The 21538-nt window shown below is 51.3% G+C and overlaps 1 protein-coding gene across 3 annotated transcripts in view; it reads right to left on the bottom strand.

Moving 5' to 3' along the window:
* The window catches only part of LOC128788211 (collagen alpha-1(VII) chain-like), a 108141-nt gene that overhangs the window by 25265 nt on the left and 61338 nt on the right, over positions 1-21538 (bottom strand). For all 3 annotated transcript variants that reach the window (XM_053943109.1, XM_053943110.1, XM_053943112.1), the window contains 23 exons: positions 21402-21455; positions 21061-21129; positions 20156-20194; positions 19955-19990; positions 19094-19219; positions 18435-18551; positions 16917-17030; positions 12257-12460; positions 11432-11467; positions 10524-10568; positions 9935-9979; positions 9500-9544; positions 8689-8724; positions 7704-7763; positions 6989-7114; positions 6295-6366; positions 6105-6140; positions 5752-5811; positions 4979-5023; positions 3876-3911; positions 2305-2340; positions 613-669; positions 410-481 (listed from right to left, as the gene is read on the bottom strand). In XM_053943109.1, the coding sequence (XP_053799084.1) occupies positions 410-481; positions 613-669; positions 2305-2340; positions 3876-3911; positions 4979-5023; positions 5752-5811; positions 6105-6140; positions 6295-6366; positions 6989-7114; positions 7704-7763; positions 8689-8724; positions 9500-9544; positions 9935-9979; positions 10524-10568; positions 11432-11467; positions 12257-12460; positions 16917-17030; positions 18435-18551; positions 19094-19219; positions 19955-19990; positions 20156-20194; positions 21061-21129; positions 21402-21455 (1566 nt within the window). The remainder of the gene's footprint in view (positions 1-409; positions 482-612; positions 670-2304; positions 2341-3875; positions 3912-4978; positions 5024-5751; positions 5812-6104; positions 6141-6294; positions 6367-6988; positions 7115-7703; positions 7764-8688; positions 8725-9499; positions 9545-9934; positions 9980-10523; positions 10569-11431; positions 11468-12256; positions 12461-16916; positions 17031-18434; positions 18552-19093; positions 19220-19954; positions 19991-20155; positions 20195-21060; positions 21130-21401; positions 21456-21538) is intronic.

Raw genomic sequence — 21538 nt, 5'->3', positions numbered from 1 at the left:
GCCTCACCAAGAGCATTCCAGAGGCTCCAGGAGCAGGGACGGCTCCTGGAGGGAGAGGGGGATGTGGGAATGGAGTGGTGGCTATTCCCAGTGGGACACCTGAGCAATGGGATGTGTTTGGGGTTCCCCCTGCCCAGCCCCCTCCTCTCCCTGCCCGTGCCAGAGTTGGGTGTGGCTGCGTTTTCCAGCAGAGGCCAGAGAATCCCAGGATGGTTCGGGATGGAAGTGACTTTAAAGATCACCCAGTTCCAATCCCAGCCACGGGACACCCTCCATGATCCCAGGTTGCTCCAAGCCTCGCCCAGCCTGGCCTTGGGTACTTCCAGGGATCCAGAGGCATCCATAATTTTTCTGGGAATTCCGTTTACCACCCTCAGTCCCTTCCTCACAGGCTTTGGGAAATTCCCACCTTTTCTCCTACGGGTCCGTCCTCTCCCTTCTCGCCTTTGTCTCCATCAAAACCTGGCAGTCCCTGCTCACCCTGAAAGGAAAACCAGGAATGGGTGGATTTGAATTATTCCACCTCTCCTGGAAGGATCCAGCTGGATCCAAGTGCTGCTTCCCAGCGCTGATCCCGAGCAGGGAAGGGACAGCTTGGAAAGCCAAACTTACGGGATCTCCTTTGGTGCCTTTGTAGCCCTGAGGTCCAAAAATTGTCATGGATTCACCCTGGAGAAAGGAGAAACGGGGAAAGGGATCCACCGGGAGCTGATGGATCCCACTGGGAATGCAGTGATTAACAACAGCATTAATTGTTAGGGTTAATCACCCTTAATTAGAAGCTGGATCATGAACGTGCCCAGAAAACCCCAAATCCTGAGGTTTCCCAGTGACCTGCCGTCCCTAAAAATGTTGGAGCCCGCTGGCGTTATCCCAGCGCATTTCTCCGGGATGGAAATGGGCAACGGGATCATTCCCTGATCCCAGTGCTGGGACACATTCCGTGAGTGACCCGTGGCACTCAGGGGGCCGGGATTTCCAGCCCTTCCCAGCGGTGGGAAGCGGCCGCCGGCAGGAACAGGGAATGGAGCTGTCCGTGGTGTCCTGGTTTATGGATGCAGCCGGAGCTGAGGAATGGCACCGAGGTCACCCCTTAGAGGGAGGTTTTGGGATGTGACACCCCAAAGTGCCACCCCTGGGAGCCACAGGGACCCCACGGACACATCCGCGCCGAGCTCCTCAGGGAGTGGAATCCCGGCTATTCCAAGGAATGTCTCTGCTCTGGAGAAGGGATGGGTGCCTCTCCAAAGGTGGGCAGCTGGGTTCCCTTCGGAAAAAAAATTCCCTTCACTCAACTCCCTTCAGTGCAAATATTCCCAGTCTGGGTGATTCTGCCTTGCTGGGGTTTTACCAGCTCCACATCTGTCAATATTCCCAAAAATCCGGCATTTTTTGGACTCTGCCCAACCCTCTCCACGGGACCCTGCCCGAATTCTGGTTTCATACACATTCCTGCTTCCCAGCTCTCTAACAGAGGCAGGATGGGGCTCAACAAAATTTGGGAATAGAAGGGAGAAAAAAAATCCTGCAGTTTAATCCAACCCTGGGATCCATGGAGTTATTCCCACATTGATCCAGGGAGAACGAGATGGAAAATTAAGCTGCAATCAGGTGGAACAAACCCAAGCCATTTTTTTCCCCTCCGGCTCCCGTTTTATCTCCGATTCCACCTCATCTTTTACGAAGGCATCCTTTGGAAAACTCATCCCACATTCCTTCGGCTTGGGAAGAGCTCCGAGGCCTCCTCACAAAGCAAATTAAGAATTGATTGGTCTCCGGGGCGAGTTCCTTTCCAGAGGAGCTTCCTCAGAGACAAATGGGCCTTAATCACGGAATATTGCGTGACTCAAAGGCGGCATCATCACGGAGCTTTTCCAAAACCTCATTTTCCAAAGAGCCATTCCGGCCAGGAAGGGACTTAACAAAACGCCGGGCACGAGTTCAGCGGTTTCTGAGCATTTTCCAGGAGCACTTGAGGAGTTATTTTCCCATTACCTGTCAGGCAAATTGTTCCCAAAATTACTTTCTTTTTTTTTTTTTTTTTATTTTTTTTTTTTTTATTGTTGTGCTTTGTAGGATCCCATAAAATCCATCTCACAAACTCAGCTCCGAGGGATGTTTCCAGTGTGAGGATGGAATCAAAAAATTTGATTTAAACTGGTGGAGACCCCCAAAAAGGAGGGGGAGAATCCAGGTGTTGCCTCCTCTTAATTTTATAGGGCACAACAAGGAGAGGATGGATCCAGGCTTTTCTGGGAGCCACACAGTGAAAGGAAAACCCCCAAAAATCTGGGATGTCCTTACTCGTTCTCCCTTTGGTCCCACAAGTCCCCGATCACCCTAAAAACAGGAAAAGAAAAAAAAAAAGGTGAATTATTCCCTTTTTATTGCCTCTTGTGTTGCTCAGGTCATTGATTCCCACTCCAAGCCACTAAAACCTCCTGGAGCTGGAAGCCAGATCCTCTGGACACTCCGGAAAACTCTCAGCTCGCCATGAAATGATGTGGAAAACCCAAATTTGTGGCACTGACAATGAATAAAACCCCAGAGGATTGAGATGGTTTTCCTGACTCCATGCTCAGCACAATGTGGGACTGCTGCTGGATTTCCCATCCCAATGGGATTCAGCACCTCCATCCCGCAGGGGTGGGATGATGGCATCCTAAAAATGAAGGATTTCCCAAATTTCTCCCTCAAATCTTTTAATGGAATCCGTATGGAATAGGAGCTGGAGTGCAAAGAACACGAGGCTGATCCAGGGGCTCTCCCAGTGCATTCCCAGGAGATCCTGGGATGATTCCCAAAGGCTGATCCAGGGGCTCTCCCAGTGCATTCCCAGGAGATCCTGGGATGATTCCCAAAGGCTGATCCAGGGGCTCTCCCAGTGCATTCCCAGGAGATCCTGGGATGATTCCCAAAGGCTGATCCAGGGGCTCTCCCAGTGCATTCCCAGGAGATCCTGGGATGATTCCCAAAGGCTGATCCAGGGGCTCTCCCAGTGCATTCCCAGGAGATCCTGGGATGATTCCCAAAGGCTGATCCAGGGGCTCTCCCAGTGCATCCCCAGGAGATCCTGGGATGATTCCCAAAGGCTGATCCAGGGGCTCTCCCAGTGCATCCCCAGGAGATCCTGGGATGATTCCCAAAGGCTGATCCAGGGGCTCTCCCAGTGCATCCCCAGGAGATCCTGGGATGATTCCCAAAGGCTGATCCAGGGGCTCTCCCAGTGCATCCCCAGGAGATCCTGGGATGATTCCCAAAGGCTGATCCAGGGGCTCTCCCAGTGCATCCCCAGGAGATCCTGGGATGATTCCCAAGGGCTGATCCAGGGGCTCTCCCAGTGCATTCCCAGGAGATCCTGGGATGATTCCCAAAGGCTGATCCAGGGGCTCTCCCAGTGCATCCCCAGGAGATCCTGGGATGATTCCCAAAGGCTGATCCAGGGGCTCTCCCAGTGCATCCCCAGGAGATCCTGGGATGATTCCCAAAGGCTGATCCAGGGGCTCTCCCAGTGCATCCCCAGGAGATCCTGGGATGATTCCCAAGGGCTGATCCAGGGGCTCTCCCAGTGCATTCCCAGGAGATCCTGGGATGATTCCCAAAGGCTGATCCAGGGGCTCTCCCAGTGCATCCCCAGGAGATCCTGGGATGATTCCCAAAGGCTGATCCAGGGGCTCTCCCAGTGCATTCCCAGGAGATCCTGGGATGATTCCCACTGGTTTTAAAGGGCAGCTGCTGCCCACAACACCAGGGAACAAAGTGAAGATAAGAGCTGCAGGTAAGAGTTGTAGATAGGATAATAGATGTAGATAAAACAAGATTTGTAGATAAAAGCTGCAGATAAAATTAATTTTGTAGATAAGATCAGTTCTTACTCTTTGGCCTTTCATGCCTGGGAAGCCTTTTGGACCCTGGAAAAACACATAAAAAATACTTAAGGATCCACAAAAACAGGTGGAAGGTGGGAAGGCAGGAAAGTTGGGAAAGAGCAGCCTCCATCCAAAGGCAGAGCTGCTTCCAGGGGTGGGCTCCAGCATGGAAAATCCGCTGGAAGAACCAGCACAGGAGCTCCTACTTTAATCCACCGGGATCTCCTGGCAGGTGGATAAATTCAGCCAAATTCCCTCGTTTTGAGAATCTCGCTGGGATTTTTGGACCCTCAACATCAAGGAAAAGCCGGGGTTCCTCCAAGAGGTTCCTCCAAGGCGGAGGTGGATCCTTGATGGGGATCTCCAGATCCCGTGGAGGCCAAGGCAGGATGGGAAGCGCATTTGGGGAGGTGAAAAGCCATCGTGGTCACCCCTGTTTGCTAAATTCCCGGGAATATGCAGGAAGATGGGAATTTCCATCTGCAGGGACACCTTCCACTATCCCAGGGCGTTCCAAGCCTCGTCCAACCTGGCCTTGGACACTTCCAGGGATGGGGCAGCCACAATTTTTTCTGGGAATTCTCTGCCGGGGCCTCCCCAGCCTCACAGGGAAGAATTTCTTCCCAATATCCCATTTATCCCTGCCCTATTCCAGTTCAAAGCATTTCCCACTTCCTATTGCTCCGTGTCCTTATTAAAAAATCCTCTTCCTTTCATTCCATGAAAAATAATAGCCTAATAAATAATAATTAATAAATAATAATGAGTTTACCCAAATTCCATCTGCTATTTGTGTCTCCCCCTACCCAGCCCCCTCCAGTGGAACAAGAACCTGAAATTCCTGCCGTGAAATTCCTGAAATTCCAGCAGACCTGACAACAGCAGGGAGGGATTGATATTCCAGGAGGGCTTCCAAACTTTGGGATGAGCCACCCAAATGGACAAGGACAGTAAGGAATTTACAGGATTTCCACTCCCCCATCCCACTGGAATTCAGATTCCCAAATCTCTATTTCCCACCGGAAGAATCCCCTTGTATTTCTCTCATGGCTCGTGGGGATTCTGCCAGCCGTGGAGCCGCGGTTTTCCGGGAATATCGGAACACTCACCATCATTCCAGGGGGACCCCGCATTCCCACGATGCCCTCGTCACCCTGGGGGACGCAGAGGGGCAGGGATAGCAAGGAGGAATGAGGCACACAGGGAATCCCAAACCCACAAACCATCCTGCTGGGAATGGGGCAGGCAGAATTCCCTGTCTCCAGAGGACTTGTCCAACCTCTTTTTCCCTCTGTCAGGATTAGATGCCGGGTGTTCTTATGGATTGGGATGAAAGCAGCGCTGGAGGGTCCATGGAGACCTCCTTGAGTTGACCCTACAGGACCTGCCTTCAAACCTCAGGAATTGCCCAAATTCCAAATAACTGAGGCCAAATTTAGGTCTCCCATATGAAGCCAACACAACCTGAGATCCTGGGATTTAGATTTATGCTGGAGTCGGAAGAGCAGAAACGTTATTCCATCATTTCCTTTGGATAATGAAGCTCCAGCGAGGTTTACCCACAGCTGTTGACATTTCCAGGGAGTGTTTTGCCTCGGGGGCCTCATCCCAAAGCAGGTGGGGAGTTTGTCCCGATGGATGGGGCCATAAAATCCCGATTTATTTGTGGGACAGCCACAGGAGCAGCAAATTTAAACGCGGCCTCCGACTCCGTCTTTGCCGGAACGAGACCAAAACTTCTCAGGGATAGGATGAAAAGGGAATTTTGCTGCCTGAAACCCTTCAGGAATTTCTGGGATGGGTGGGAGGGAGGTGATGGATAAAGCTGCCTCCAAAGGGGGCTGCAGGAATCCAAGCCTGGAATATTTATGGACAGACCTACCCGAGGGCCAGGGAATCCATGGGGACCTCTTGGACCAGCAGCTCCAACGCCAACTTCTCCCTGGAAAGCAGAGAATTCCAGAGGTGTCACCGGCAGCAGGGAAACCCCACCACACAATTCCCGATTAGTTTGGCCAGGATTGAAATCCCAGAGAGACTCAGGAGACTCAATTCCATGGATTTTCTGCTATTCTCTCTGGAGGGTGCTCCAGGAACCATGGGAGGAAGGGAGTGAGGGTGGAATGGGATGGAGTAGGATGGGGTCAGGGATGAGGAGCCAGGAGAAGGCAGGGATCTGTCCCATTCCCATCCCAGGATTTCTGCTCGTGACTTTCCCGGGAGGGTTGCACTGACCTTGTTGCCTTTGGGTCCAGGTGTCCCATGAATTCCCTGTAGGACAAGGAGAACAAAATAAAAGGGAGGATTTGCTTTGGAAGTGCTCAGTGCTCTCCTATCCCAACATTCCCAGAGGATCGAAGCCCATCCAAGCCCAGATCCCTCATCCATCCCGCCCAAAAGGCACAGGGAATATGCACAAATCCACCTCTTTTCCTGGGAATCCCGATGGTCCCGCGGGCCCAGGAGATCCACTCCGGCCTCTCCTCCCACGTTCCCCCTGGAAAACAAGAGCCTTTGAGAGGAGAACACACGGATGGGAAAGGTCCCAACTTCCCTGATCCAGACAAAAGCAGGAGCATGGATCCGAGTGTTCCTTGCACTGGCAGGAATTTCCTCATGGAAAGGGGGGTCAGGCCTTGGCAGGGGCTGCCCAGGGAGGTTTGGAGTCCCCATCCCTGGAGGTGTCCAAGGAATTCCTGGAGGTGGCACTCACTGGGGATTTGGCACAGCTGGACCCCATGACCTTAGAGGGCTTTCCCAACCTCAGTGATCCTGGGATTCTGGGATTCCTCCCTCCGCTCCCCAGGGATTAATGATGCCAACATTCCAGCTGCCACTCCTTCCCAGTCCCCTCCTCCAGCCACACCATTAAATTCCCAGGAAGAACAACTTCCTGGGAGCTCCACTGTTTTGGAACCTGAGGAGCATCCCATCGTTCCAACAATTCCCGGTACCTTTCCTTTCCCAACAGGGATTTTTCCCCCCACTTCCCTGACAGCCTCCAGGCTCAGGAAGACCTGGAATTGTGGAGGTTTGGCCCACAGGAGCCACCTGGCACGGGCAGTTTGCTCATTGGGGTCACCTTGAGGTGACAAACACAACCCGTGGTGTTCCCTCACCTTCTCTCCTGGAATTCCGGGCACACCTGGAGCCCCTCTGTCCCCCTGGGATCCGGGAGTGCCGGCGTTGCCGCGAATTCCTTGGATGCCCTGAGCTCCTGGAGGTCCCGGAGCCCCTGGCTCGCCCTGGTGAGGGAATCACAAGGAATTGGGATGTTGGGTGGGATTTGCTGGAGGTCCTGGAGAAAGTCTGGGATGTCTCCTTTGAATTCCCACAACCAGTGTGGGGAATTTGGGACGCCACTTCCACTCCTGATCCATGAGGAGATCCAAGGGCTGGCGAAATTGTCACTGAACTTTGGGATGTCTTTTTTCCCCAAGTTTTGGTGACAAAAGGGCTTTTCCATGGCTAAATAAGGACAGAGCCTTTAGCTCCTGTGCTGAATTCAAATATTCCAGGGATCCCTGAAACTCATTCCTGCCGAGCCCACAATTCCCTGGAATTTTTTTTTCCCAGCCTGAGGATGTCCCTGCTGATTGCAGAGGCGTCAGCCCAAACCCTCCTATGATTCCATATTTATCCTCAGGATCTCCCTCTGGAATGGCCCTTTGGAGGACACAGAGCATCTATCCCAAATCCTTCTCCTGTCTTTCCAGGATGATTTTGGTGCTTTCTCACAGCCACTTCCATGCTCCACACCCAACAGTGGAAAACCAGGATGACAAAGAGGAAAAACCCAGGGAAAAAAAAATTCCAAGCGAGATTCAACCTTACCTTAAGTCCAGGTGGCCCAGCCTGGCCAATGGGACCTCTGAACCCAATTCCTGGTTCTCCCTGTGAAAAGAAAGTCGGGAAAAATCAGGAATTCTCCTTCCAGTGTAAACCCAGCACAGGGAGAGTTTGGTTTGTGCTGCTCCGTGGAGATCCAGCTGAAATCCCACAGCTGATCCCATTCCAAGGGTTCCTGCAGAGCCCTCATCTCCTCTGGATGATCTGAGCTGGAGAGACAAAACTCCTGGGAATCAGCTCTGGAAAAGAGGGAGCTGGAATGTTCCTGGGAATGGTATCCCAGGACTCTGGGTCAGACACATTCCCTGGCATTCATGACTCATTCCCAAGGTGTGCTGTCCCTGTGATCCTCCTGGAATATTCCCAGGAACGTTATCCCAGGATTCTGGGCCAGACACATTCCCTGGCATTCATGACTCATTCCCAAGGTGTCCTGTCCATGTGATCCTCCTGGAATATTCCTGGGAACGTTATCCCAGGATTCTGGGCCAGACACATTCCCTGGCATTCATGACTCATTCCCAAGGTGTGCTGTCCCTGTGATCCTCCTGGAATATTCCCAGGAATGGTATCCCAGGATTCTGGGCCAGACACATTCCCTGGAATTCACGACTCATTCCCAAGGTGTCCTGTCCCTGTGATCCTCCTGGAATATTGCCAGGAATGGTATCCCAGGATTCTGGGTCAGACACATTCCCTGGAATTCACAACTCATTCCCAGGGTGTTCTGTCCCTGTGATCCTCCTGGAATATTCCTGGGAATGTTATCCCAAAACTCTGGGTCATGCACATTCCCTGGAATTCACAACTCATTCCCAGGGTGTCCTGTCCCTGTGATCCTCCTGGAATCTCCTCCCAGTCCCCAGCCACACCTCAGGAGGTGACCTGGACGCTGATCCTGAGGCGGGAAGTTGGGATATGGGAAAAGGAGGAAAAGTCACCCCTGGCTGGCACCAGCTTTGTCCTTTACCTTTTGACCTTCTTCCCCTCGGTCTCCTTTGGCGCCCTGGGGAATAAAGAGAGGATTCCAAGGTCATGGAATTGTCACACCTGAGCAAGAGATTTCCAGGGATTCTCTGCCTGGAATGTGGGGGAAAAGCTGGGAAAACGCCCTAATTCCAAGGAATTCAGTGATGGGATGAGAGGGGACATCAAACGCCCCTCTCTGGTCATTGTCAGGCTGAGTGACATCAGTCTCTACTTCAATTATTGGGGTTTTTGGCTAATTTTAAGGAAATGGCTTAAAAATAAATAATAAATATGATAAAATAATAATTAATTGCTTTAAAAACAATTGCTTTAAATAAATGAATTCTTTTCGAACACCGAAATAATTAATTTAAATTAATTTAATTACTTCGGTATCATGCACTGCTCTGTCCCATCCTGGGAGTTTCAGCTTCTCCATAAGAAATAATTCTGATGAAGACATTTTTGTTTAATTATTTATTAATAACAAATAATAAAACATTTCACTGCCCAAAGTGTCTGTGAAATGAGGTTTTTTGTGGCATTTTTTCCATCCCTACCCTCGTGCCAGGGCTGGAATTTCCTTGTCCATCCCATCTTTTAGTTCTCTTATCCAGCAGAAAATGAACATTGGGGACCCCCCCCTTGAATTTTCAGTTTTATAGAACACAATAATTCCATAATTTAGGCTGGAAAATTCCTCAAAAATCACTAAATCCAACCTTTAAATTTCGTATTTCCTCCTGAGCGTGGCAGATGTGGGGGAAACTGCTGGAATTTCAAAGGATCAGGCTGGAAAACCTCATCCCTACCTTTTCTCCTTTGTCTCCACGGGCTCCAGGAGCTCCCGTTTCTCCCTGGAAAACAGCCAGCAACCCCTTCAATCCCAAAAATTCATCATTCCAAGGAACTTTCCCTTCCCTCTTCGCACTGCTTGAATGTTTGGAATCGTAGGATAGAATAATTCCATCATTTAGGTTGGGAAATTCCTCAAAAGTCACTAAATCCAACCTTTACATTTTGATTTTCCTCCTGAGCGCGGCAGAAGTGTGGAAAAACTGCTGGAATTTGGGAACAAAACCCCCAGGAAGGTTCGGGGATAAAGGTGGGAATGTGCCAATCCCAGTTTCCACTGGACCTGATTGTTCTCTCCATGGGCGTATTCCCAACTGCCTTTCCCTTTCCAGACCCTCTCAGCACAGGGAATTCTGGTTTCAAAGGATCAGGCTGGAAAACCCCATCCCTACCTTTTCTCCTTTGTCTCCAGGGGATCCGGAAGCTCCCATTTCTCCCTGGAAAACAACCAATCCCCCCCCACCGCCAAAAAAAAAATCAATCCCAAAAATTCACTCTTCCAAGGAATTTTCCCTTCCCTCTTTGCAGCAGGTGGGTGCTGCCCACGTTCCTGCTGCGGTTTTTGGCAAGTATCCATGGAGGAATCCCTGATTTCCAGCACTCGCTTTCCCACAATGGATTGGGAATTCTTCTGTGCAGTGGGATTGGGGAGGGAAAAGCACAAATCCTGGAGCAAAGGACAAATCCAGGGTTTCCCTATCCCAGGATACTGTGGGTGTTAAAGAATTCCATGAATTTGAAGGAGACAGGAGGAATCCCAAACTGATTGAGAATTCCCAAAACACAAATCCCATGTTTGGATCAGCTGTGAAAGATTCCATCCTGGAATTTCTGCTCATCACCAATGGCAAAACTGTTTGATTTCATTTTGATTTTCCTGGGATTTTCCTGTGATTCCTCAGTTTCCAAAGTGAGGCAGCTCTGGGAAAATGGACCATTATCCCGGGAATGAGCATTAAAATGTGGGATTAAAGCACTGACCTTTGGGCCACGGGAGGAGGGATCTGCTGGGCCACTTCCCTCCTTCTGCAAGGAAAAATGCACTGGGATGGGATGGGATCCATGGGATCCATGGGATGGGAGTCAAGGGATGGGATCCATGGGATGGGATGGGATCCATGGGATGGGAGCCATGGGATGGGATGGGAGCCATGGGATGGGATGGGAGCCATGGGATCTGTGGGATAGGATGGGATGGGATCCATGGGATGGGATCCATGGGATGGGAGCTGTGGGATGGGATCCATGAGATCCATGGGATGGGATCCATGGGATGGGAGCCGTGGGATGGGAGCCGTGGGATGGGAGCCATGGGATCCATGTGATCCATGGGATGGGATCTGTGGGATGGGATCCACGAGATCCATGGGATCCATGGGATAGGATGGGATGGGATCCATGGAATGGGATCCATGGAATGGGATGGGATCCATGGGATCCATGGGATGGGATGGGATGGGATGGGATCCATGAGATCCATGGGATAGGATGGGATGTGATCCATGGAATGGGATCAATGGAATGGGATGGGATCCATGGGATGGGAGCCATGGGATGGGAGCCATGGGATCCATGGGATGGGATCCATGAGATCCATGGGATCCATGGGATAGGATGGGATGGGATCCATGGAATGGGATGGGATGCATGGGATGGGATCCATGGGATGGGAGCCATGGGATGGGATCCGTGGGATGGGATCCGTGGGATGGGACCTGTGGGATGGGATCCATGAGATCCAGGGGATCGATGGGATAGGATGGGAAGAGATCCATGGGATGGGAAGGGATCCATGGGATGGGATGGGATGGGATGGGATGGGATGGGATGGGAGAAAGGAGCAGCTGCCTCTTCCCTGGGATAAGAGCAGGACAGGAGGAATTCCATACCTTAATTCTCCTTGGATGATGAGGGCCTGGATATGCCTTGGATTCAAAAGGAGGAGAGGGAAGTGTGAGAGCAGCTGGAACAACTTTTCCTTGAGCCATGGAAAAGATGCCTCTGAGGAATGGGATGTGAGGAAGGAAGTGGGGAATCCCAGAGGGAAGCTGGGGGTTTCCAGGGATCACCAGGATCCTTTGGAGGGTTCCTGGCTGGATTTGGGGTGGCCTCCAGGCTCCCCATCTGCTCCAGCCTGGATGGGACATCTGGGAGCTGCCAGGACCAAGGAATTCCTGAGGAATTCCTGAGGAATTCCAGGCTTTTGGCAGTGGCACAGGTGTCCCACTTTAACCCTGGGATTTCTGGAGAAGGTGTGGATGAGCTCATTCCTCCTGGGAATGCAGGGTGAGGGTCACTCCCTGCTTTCAAAGAAATCCATTTACGGGAAAACTATCTGGAATTTTCCATCCTTAACTCCTGGGAATAGGAATTTTTGCTCCTAAATTTTATAAATATCAACTTTTTTCCCCCCCATTTCTGGGATCTTGGGTTAAAGATCCCTGGAATGTCCAGGTTTGTCAGGAATGGGCAGGTTTATCACCACCCACCCTCACAGGGAAACACCTTCGACATTCCAAGGGGATTCCAGTTATCCTGTTTTCCCCAAAAACCAGATTATTTTGTTCCCTCATTTCCGTGGATAAATTAATGGAGAAAAATGAAAAATGGATCCTGCAGCAGCTGTTTCCTGCTTTATTTATGGATATTCATCCCTAAATTTCCACATTCATTGTCTCTTTGGCCAGGTGGGAAAACAGGGATCCATTGCTCACCGTGGATCCCAACGGGAATTTCCGAGCTCCGGGAGCACCGGGGGGATGAGCTGGTGGTGAATCCTCCAGGGAAGGGGCAGTGCTTCCTCCTGGATCACAGGGATGGCTCTGGAATGGGATCCTTGTGGGGTGTCCCTCATGCTCAGGAGATCTCCTGGATCTGTGCCTTGGGATCGCGGAGCCGTTGTCGGAATTCCCATTTTCCTGCGGGAAGGGAAACACAGCACCTGATATATGGACAGGGAATGGTTTAAAACCAACAGAGGAGAGAATTGGATTGGGTGAGAGGAAAAAATCCCTTACCCAGGGAATGGGGAGGCCCTGGGAAAGGTTTCCCAGAGAAACTGTGGATTCCTCATCCCTGGAAGTGTCCAAGGTGATGGGGCTTGGAACAACCTGGGATAGTGCAAGGTGTCCCTGCCCTGGATGGGCTTTAGGGTCTTTCCCACCCCATTCCGTGATTCCATGAACTTATAATTATAAAATAATAATATTAATACCAACAAACCAAAATTATCTTTCACAACCTTGAGATTTCCACAATTCCATTTTCCAGCTTATCACCAGGCCACAAATCCGTGGCTGTTTCAAAGCAATAAAACCCCACCTAAAATATTCCAAAATGGAACTAAAAATCCCTCCCTACTCCAGCCATTCCCGGGCAACTCCGTGTTTATTGCACCTGGAGCATCCAATTGGAATAAACCACCAATTAATGCCAATTAAGGGCCACGTGTTAATCAGCCCCTCGGTGGTAATTTGGAATACTTAAGGCACACAAAGTAAAGAAAAGAATTCCTGACCTGGCTCCTAAATTGTTCCTGCTATTCCATAGCAACAGTGGGAAATGATCCGTTGGAAAAATGAGAATATTCCTACCAAGAATATTCCCAGGGATTATTTCCTGAGGCAAATATTTGGGGAATATTTGGATCTGAAAGCAAAAATTGAATTTATTTGCCATAAATGTCCTGAGAGCTTCCAGGAGTGCAAGGAGAAAGAAAAGTCAGGATGTGGTGCAGTTATTTAGGGATATTCCCTTTTTTTTTTTTTTTTTTTTTTTTTTTTAGGAACAAAGATCTGGATTCACCTCCAATAATTTCCTGGATTTTTAGATGGTTTAAGCAGGGAAAATAAATCCTAAACTTCCAGGGAATGCTGGTGAGTGCAGCTCGGTGAGGTTTTCAGGGATGGTCATCCTGTTTTCCTGGATTTTAACAAACCATGGGATAATTCCACCTCATGGATAATGAACCCAGCAAATTTCTGGCTCACCGGGGGAAAAAAAACCAATTTTGAGTCAATTAAAACTGGAATTCTTTACTGGAAGAGGATGAGCATGAGGGGAAAAGGGATAAAAGAGGGATGAAGGATGGGCTGGCATGGGGAGAACCCATCCAGGGTGGGATTTTTTGGGATAAAGGAGGGAAAGTCCCCCAGAGGTGGCACCGTGGGATGGCACCACTGCTCATTCCCCTGGGAATGGCTCTAAAATGCTCCACAGATCCTCGTGGAGGTGATTCCAGAGGTTGCCAAGACCTGGCTGAGGTTTGGAATGTTCCCTGGGATCCCATTTACTGGGAAATTGCCTGGAGTAACGAGAATCCATTAATTCTGTAATTCCTCCGTAATTTTGGCAGTTTCCTACTCCAGGAATGAGGCACTTCCAAGAAAAACTGGGAGGCTGCTGCTTCCTCAAGGAATGATTTGTTGCTGGCAGGGGGTTAAAAAAAAAAAAAAAAAAGGAAGGAAAAGAGGGAAGGGAGAAAAGGAGGGAAGAGAAAAATCTAAATAAAAGGGAGAGGGGAAAAAAAAATATCCCTGCAAAAAAGGAAAGGGAAAAATAGGGAAAAAAAAAAAAAAAAAGACAGGATTTCAGGGAAGAAGATGAAGCAATTGTGGGTTTATCCATATGGAGATGAGGGGGATTTATCCAAATGAACTCTGGAAAGGAATAAGCTTAAATCCAGGGATGGAGGAGCAGGAATTTTTTGGGATGGTCCCATAACCCCAAAGCAGTGGCTCATCCATGGATGAGTATCCAGCCCTGCTCCGGACACGTGGATTTGGGCTCATCCCACTCTTCCCAGCGGTTCCTTTGCTTCCAATTAACTCCTGCCAGGAACTGCTCCTCAGGGATGGAGCTCCTGGGCTGTTCCAGGCTGTTCCAGGTGGAAATTTGTCATTCCTGCTGCTGCTGCTGGGGAAACAGGCAGGAAAACTGGCTCCATCTCTCCTTGGCATCTCCGGGAGGTGGGAGCTGCTCCCTCACTGCCTTTGGAATCTGCTGTTCCCTTCTCATGAGGATAAATGGGATTTTACCCCAAATGCAGGCGAGGAAAACATCCTTGGGATGCAGATCCCATCCTGCTGAGGGAGTTTGGAGTGTCCTAAAAATTTTGTGGGAGTTGTTCCATGTTTATAAAGCTCCTGATAGACTGGGGATCATCAGGAGCTGCTGGAGCAAATCCAGAGAAATCCATGGAGCTGCTCCAGGGCTGCAGCCCCTCTGGAGTCAGGCTGGGAGAGCTGGGAATGTTCCCCTGGAAAGGAGAAGGCTCCAGGGAGAGCTTCCAGCACATTCCAGGCCCTAAAGGGGCTCCAGGAGAGCTGCAGAGGGACTGGGGACAAGGCCTGCAGGGACAGGACACAGGGAATGGCTCCCACTGCCAGAGGGCAGGGATGGATGGGATCTTGGGAATTGGGAATTCCTGGCTGGGCTGGAATTGCCAGAGCAGCTGGGGCTGCCCCTGCATCCCTGGAATGTCCAAGGCCAGGCTGGAGCAGCCTGGGATGGTGGGATTGGAATGGGATGGGATTTGAGGTCCCTTCCCACCCAAACCATTCTGGGATTCTGGGATCAAGGGGGCTCAGAATCCAACCCGAGGGATTTTTATGGAAGTTGGGGATGGAAAAGGGAAGGGAGACCCTTCCTGGAGTCCCGAGCTTCCCAGTGAAGCCCCCGGACCCCAAAATTCCTTCCTGGAGCAGAGTTGGGGTGGAGCTGGATCCAATCCCAGGCTGGGAGAGCTGGGAATGGAGGGAATTCCCTGGGAAAGGGAGATTGGGGTGGGATTTTGGGAATTAGGAATTCCTGGCTGGGCTGGAATTGCCAGAGCAGCTGGGGCTGCCCCTGGATCCCTGGAATGTCCCAGGCCAGGCTGGGCACTGGGGCTGGAGCAGCCTGGGATGGTGGAAGATTCCCTGCCTGTGGCAGGGGGATGGAATGGGATGATCCTTAAAATCCCTTCCTCCCCCAAACCATTCCAAAGGCGATGGATTTGGGCTCCATCCTCTGTGTTCCTCCAGCCTGACCATTCCCAGGAGAGGGAACTGCAGCATCCAGGAGGAAAAGCGGAGCCCAGGGATGCTCTTGGCACATCCCGGCCTCTCCAGAGCCGCAGTTCCCACTCCAGGATTTTCCGTTGAAGCCGGGAGCCCTCTCGTGGCTGCTGAGCCGTGGTGATTCCAGCTCCGTGATTATCCCTGGGATTCATTTCCCGAGCCAGGGCAGGGATAAAGGGACGGGAGCAGAAGGAAGAGCTCGGCAAACCAGAGCAGGATTTCCTGGAGCAGGATCTCCCCGCTTCCAGTCATTCCCCTCTTGCCATCCTTAAAAATGTCCTTGCTGATGTTGTTCCTGCAGCTCCAAGGAAATATCCAAAGGATTTTTTCCTTGCTGATGTTGTTCCTGCAGCTCCAAGGAAATATCCAAAGGATTTTTTCCTTGCTGATGCTGTTCCTGCAGCTCCAAGGAAATATCCAAAGGATTTTTTCCTTGCTGATGCTGTTCCTGCAGCTCCAAGGAAATATCCAAAGGATTTTTTCCTTGCTGATGCTGTTCCTGCAGCTCCAAGGAAATATCCAAAGGATTTTTTCCTTGCTGATGCTGTTCCTGCAGCTCCAAGGAAATATCCAAAGGATTTTTTCCTTGCTGATGCTGTTCCTGCAGCTCCAAGGAAATATCCAAAGGATTTTTTCCTTGCTGATGCTGTTCCTGCAGCTCCAAGGAAATATCCAAGGGATTTTTCCCTTTGCTTTTTAAAGCTGGCGCTGTCCTGCCTCTGGGTATTTCCAAGAATTCCATAGGGATGTCCAGACTGGAGAGGGCTGGTTTTGGGAAGGGAATCTCTGCCCAGAAGGGCAGGAAAACAGGGAAATGGGATTTTAGGGATTGGAGAAAATCCCCAAATTCCTGCCTAGACCCTAAAATCCTCCTCTTTAAATTACTCAGATGCTCCAGAGCATAGCAGGAATATCCTGGAATATCTGTGGAATATCCTGAGACCATATCCATGAATTTCTATATCCATGGAAAGTGGGAAGGAAAAGGAAACGTCTTGTAGGAGGCATATTTTAAATTCCCTGTTTGGAGTCTTCATTATCCCCGTTTTAAAAAGTCTTGGGAATCATCAACTCTTCAGTCGACCAAACTGGAATAACACAAGGATGGTGTGGCCAGATGGGATCCATTTTATCCATGGTTTTGCCCCCAGAATTGTGGAATTAACCAACAAAACATTTCCCAAGGGATTTCTGTCACTGCCATCCTGCCCATTCCAGGAGCTCTGGTGTCCTCCAGGGATGTGGAGAAGCCACTCCCAGGATTAAGGTTTGCATCCCAGTCCATCCCTGGTGTGAAATCCTTGGGAAAACGTACCTGGCTGGTGTCCTGCTGGGCTTGTCCTTCCAGCCTCTCCTCCAAGGGATGGAGGAGATCCAGGGAATGGTTTTCCTGCCGATCTCCTGGATGTGGTGGGGGCACAGCCAAACTCTGCAGAGAGGGATGGATAAACACCAACAAAATTCCATTAATTACTGGGGAAAAAAATGGAAAAAATGGACAGCAGGAGCCTTTCCCAAGCCCTGACACTGGTCCATGCAGAAATCCTTATCCTTTCTCTTAATTTAATTTTCCATTGCAATAAAATAAGGGCAAAACTCAAAATTCCAGTGATCTGTCCAGTCAGGCTCTGGGAATTTTAACTCCTTTGCACCCATCCAATCAGCATCAATGGAAAAGGAAGAATTCCCTGAGGGAATCCTCCCTGAGGGAGTGAGGGATGCTCTGATGGTCCCAAATCCTTTTTTCCAGTTTGGGTTGGGCTCCCAAAGCTTAACAGAGACAGTTTTGGGGTCTCTGTATCCCAAACCCCAACTTTTGCTGGCTCCAGGGTTGCGTCTTTTGGTGCAAACCTCCCCCCCAAGCCCCTAAAATGTCCTAATCCACCTTGGAAAAATCTGGGAAGAACTTGAGGACATGGAAGGAGCCTGGGGCTGAGAGGGAATGTCCTGTCCCACCTTGTCCAAGTCTCTGAGGAACTGGATCATCCTGATCCAGCCACAGAGGGAGATAAAACCCCAGGAGATGCCTCCTACAGGAAGCCCAGCATGGAGAGGAGCCTTAAAATTGTGGATAAATTCCTGATTCCCATAAATAGCAGCTGTTAATCAGGATGCAGGTGGCTGGAATTTCTCCGGTTACTCCAAATGAGGGTTCTGGAGTCACAGAATCATGGAATGTCCTGAGTGGGAAGTGACCCACAGGGATCATCCAGTCCCAGGACATCCCAACAATCCCACCCTGTCCCTGGGAGTGTTGTCCAAACGCTCCTGGAGCTCTGGCAGTCCCAGCATGGACAATCCCAATCCATCCTGACAACAGGACTGGATCCATCCCTGCCAGGGCAGGAAGCACTCCACAGAATCCCAGGATAGAAAAGAATTCCAGGACCATGGAGCTCAACCTGTGCCTGATCCCCACCTTGTCCCCAGCCCAGAGCCCTGAGTGCCACATCCAGGGATTCCTTGGACACCTCTAGGGATGGGCACTCCAAAGCTCCCTGGGCAGCTCCTGCCAAGGCCTGACCCCCTTTCCATGGGGAAATTCCTGCTGAGGCCGTTCCCTCTCCTCCTGTCCCTGTTCCCTGGAGCACAGCCCGACCCCCCCGGCTGTCCCCTCCTGGCAGGGACTTGTGCAGAGCCACAAGGTCCCCCCTGAGCCTCCTTTGCTCCAGGCTCAGCCCCTTCCCAGCTCCCTCAGTTTTTCCTGGTTCTCCAGACCCTTCCCAGCTCCATTCCCTGCCCTGGACACGCTCCATATCCTTCCTGATTGGAAGAGCCCAGAACTGGACACAGTAAAAACCCCAAATTCGTCTTTCCTGCTGTTTCTTTTCACCTCAGGGAATCCTCCAGACAGCGGCACCTCCGGAGCCTCCAGCTCCAGGCTCTGTCCTTCTCCTGTCACCTCCGTGCCGGCCGGGACACCGCGGGAAGTGTCGGACACCAGCGGATCCTGCCACACCAAAACAAGGGATTGGTGTGACAGCGACAGCCCCGAGCTCCCAGGATCCACACCCGTGAGGAGCTGGATCCTGGGGGCTTCATTCCAACCTTTCCCAACCTTCCAGCACACTCTGTCCCACTTGGTGACATTTCTGAGCCAGGACGGGGCGAATGGGCAGCAATTCCTTGCTGGCCGCATCCAAGCTTTCCTTCCAAGGAATCCTCCTCCCTCCCTGGGATCCCTTTTGCCGTTGAGACCCCACTCATGACCCCTTTTGGTGCTTCCAGCCCCACACCCACCACTCCAAAAACTCCCAGAGGGCGCAAGGACACTTTGGTGGCTTTGGGAATGTCTCCTATGGACAGCAAAGCTTGACCGATTCCTTCATTCCCATTAAAAAATGAGTGTTTTGTATCCCTTTATCCCCAAAGATCCCAAATCCCGGTGCCAGCCACAGCCTCTCCCAAGGCACCATGAGCTGCTTCGGTGGCTCATTCCCATCTCCCTCATTCCCTGGAGGTCTGTCACCCCTGGCAGGTGACGTGACTCACGGTGACAGGCACGGCTGCCTGGTTTTCCACGGAAGTTTCGCTCGTCCTGGAGCCGCCCCGGTGCCACAGGAGCCCGTCCAGCCCGTCCCGCAGGATCGCGTCGGAGAGGTCCCTCAGCAGCGCCAGCTGGAACCAGTGCACACCAGTAAGGCAGCCCAGTGCCACCCTCCTGTCCCCAACACCCTCCTGTCCCCAAGAGCAGCCAGCCCAAAACAAGGGATGACGGATTCCCAGGAGCTCACAGCCGAGGGTGGTTTAAATACAGGTTTGGGATCATGGAGATGATCCATGGAGCTTCTGTGGGGTCTGTCCCCATCCCAAATAAAAACCCCACATTTGTGGACTTTCAGGACTTTAAGGGGGATTAAAGAAGAGGGAGAGTGGGGAAAAATTCCCTTTTCCCATGGGAATATGGGGATATAACAAGAGGGAAGGGTTTTAAACTGAATGAGGATTTAGGTTGGATATTGGGAAGGAATTTTTGGAAGGCTGGGAGGGTGGGGAGGAGCTGGAACGGAATTCCCAGAGAAGCTGTGACTGCACCATCCCTGGAAGTGTCCAAGGCCAGGTTGGGTGGGGTTTGGAACAACCTGGGATAGTGGAAGGTGTTGAGGTTGGAATTAGAGGGGCTTTAAGGTCCACGTGTCACTGTCACAGGGGCCTCAAAGCCACCACCCACCCCATAAAATGGCAGCAAAAAATCTGTCCCAGAAATATTTAAATATATCCCAGAAAAGGAAATGGAATGAACCTTCCTGGGATTGCTGGGGGAGCAAACGTCACCTCCAGGATTCCAGAGGGAAGAGATGGAAAAGCCAAATTACAACCCCTGGTCGGGAGGAAGGACAAAGGATCTCCTACCTTGATCCCGTACGCTTCAAAAAGCCTCTCCAGGTCCTGCAAGGGGAAAGAAAAGTCCCAATTTCTCCCCCTTTGCTCTCCAGGAAGTTTCTCCTGGAGGTGGCCAAGGGGACACACGTTGGGTCCCCTCTGCCATCCCAACCCAGACAGAGAGGGAGGTGCTTCCAACATTTGCTTGGTCTTTAATTTTGATTTATTTACCTTCATTTCCACTCCTCTTCCTGGAGGGCCAGGTTCTCCCTTGGAATAAACGAGATCAGCTCATTAATTCCATCATTTCCATGAGGAGCAAGAAGAGGAAAGGGGGTAATCCCATATCTGACCCTTCGTCTGCCACCAGCCCGCTCCGTAATCCCGGATAAATCCCATTTAGGGGTTTGAATCCCACCCTGCTCCTTCCCTCCTCCACAGGACACGGGCACAGCGGGGTTTTGTAGGGAAAGCCTGGCCCATGAGCAGCATCCAAGCGAGGTTTGGGCCAGAGCTTTGCTCCATCCCCTTCTCCTCCTCTTGGCCACAAACGTGTGGGAAAGGAAAGGATTGTTGAGGTCCCTCGGTGCCACCAGTGCCATCAGTGCAGAGGGCACCAAGGAGGGCCATGGCCAACGTGTTCCTGCGGTTGGTGGCCCCTTCTGGAGGTGGCCACGGTGCTAGTGGCCCCACACGTGGCTGGGTACAACGTCTCCAGCGGGATGGGCTCCCACGGAAGGTCACGGTGATGGAATTCCGTCTCCAGGCGAGAGGTCTTGGGTCGAGCGGGGATGAAATCAGGGATGAGCTGCAGGGGGTTTGGAAGGTCCAGCCGGGAGGCTCCTGGGGTGAGGAACATCTGCTGAGGTGGGGCTGACCTGCCTCTCTGAGGGGCTTCATTTCACTGAAATCCGGGTTCTGCATCGACAGATTCCGGTGGAATGAAGGGCACCAGGAAGGCTCCGGCGGCCTCTCCAGCCAAGGTGTGTCAGGGAGAATTTGGGATGCCTCTTCCCTGGATGCATCTTTGCTTTTCCAAAGGTCTGGATCTCGTGGCAACCAGGAAATCTCCCTGTCCCCACTGGTGCTGCTTCCTGCAGCGTTTTCCTCTCCATTAAGGAAGGAGCTGCTCCCACCTCTAAAGATCTTGGATGTGTGGGATCCAAAGCCATTCCTCCTTCCACCCTTTTCCATGTGCTCTTCAACTTGCAGGAGGAGGAAAGAAGGAACAATCGGTGAACATTCCGGAAATTCATCCCGTTCGACTCCTGAAGGACATTCTTCTTCCTAAAGAAGCTCTGTGGAGATGTGGGACCACGGCCCTGGCCGGACCACGAGCTCCTGAGCCCATCCCAGGAGCTCTGCTTTGAAATCCCAAACTTTTGGGGGGGTCAGAGGAGACCTGAGCTGGGTTTTCCTCCCATCTGACCTGCCCAAGGTGGTGGCACCTCCACAAAAACCTGGACTCAGGACCTACCTTTGGGCCTGGGGGGCCTCTTTCACCTCTCGGGCCGTCCTTCCCAGGATCTCCCTGAAAACCAGCAGGAATGCATTAGTTCCCCTCTAAAATTCCCATTTCCTGGGTGCTGATCCCAAACTACCGCCACCTTTTCC

Source organism: Vidua chalybeata, chromosome 5, assembly GCF_026979565.1.
Source record: "Vidua chalybeata isolate OUT-0048 chromosome 5, bVidCha1 merged haplotype, whole genome shotgun sequence".
NCBI lineage: Eukaryota > Metazoa > Chordata > Aves > Passeriformes > Viduidae > Vidua > Vidua chalybeata.
Note: the sequence above shows the minus strand (reverse complement) of the source record. Positions and strands in the feature narration are given on the sequence as shown.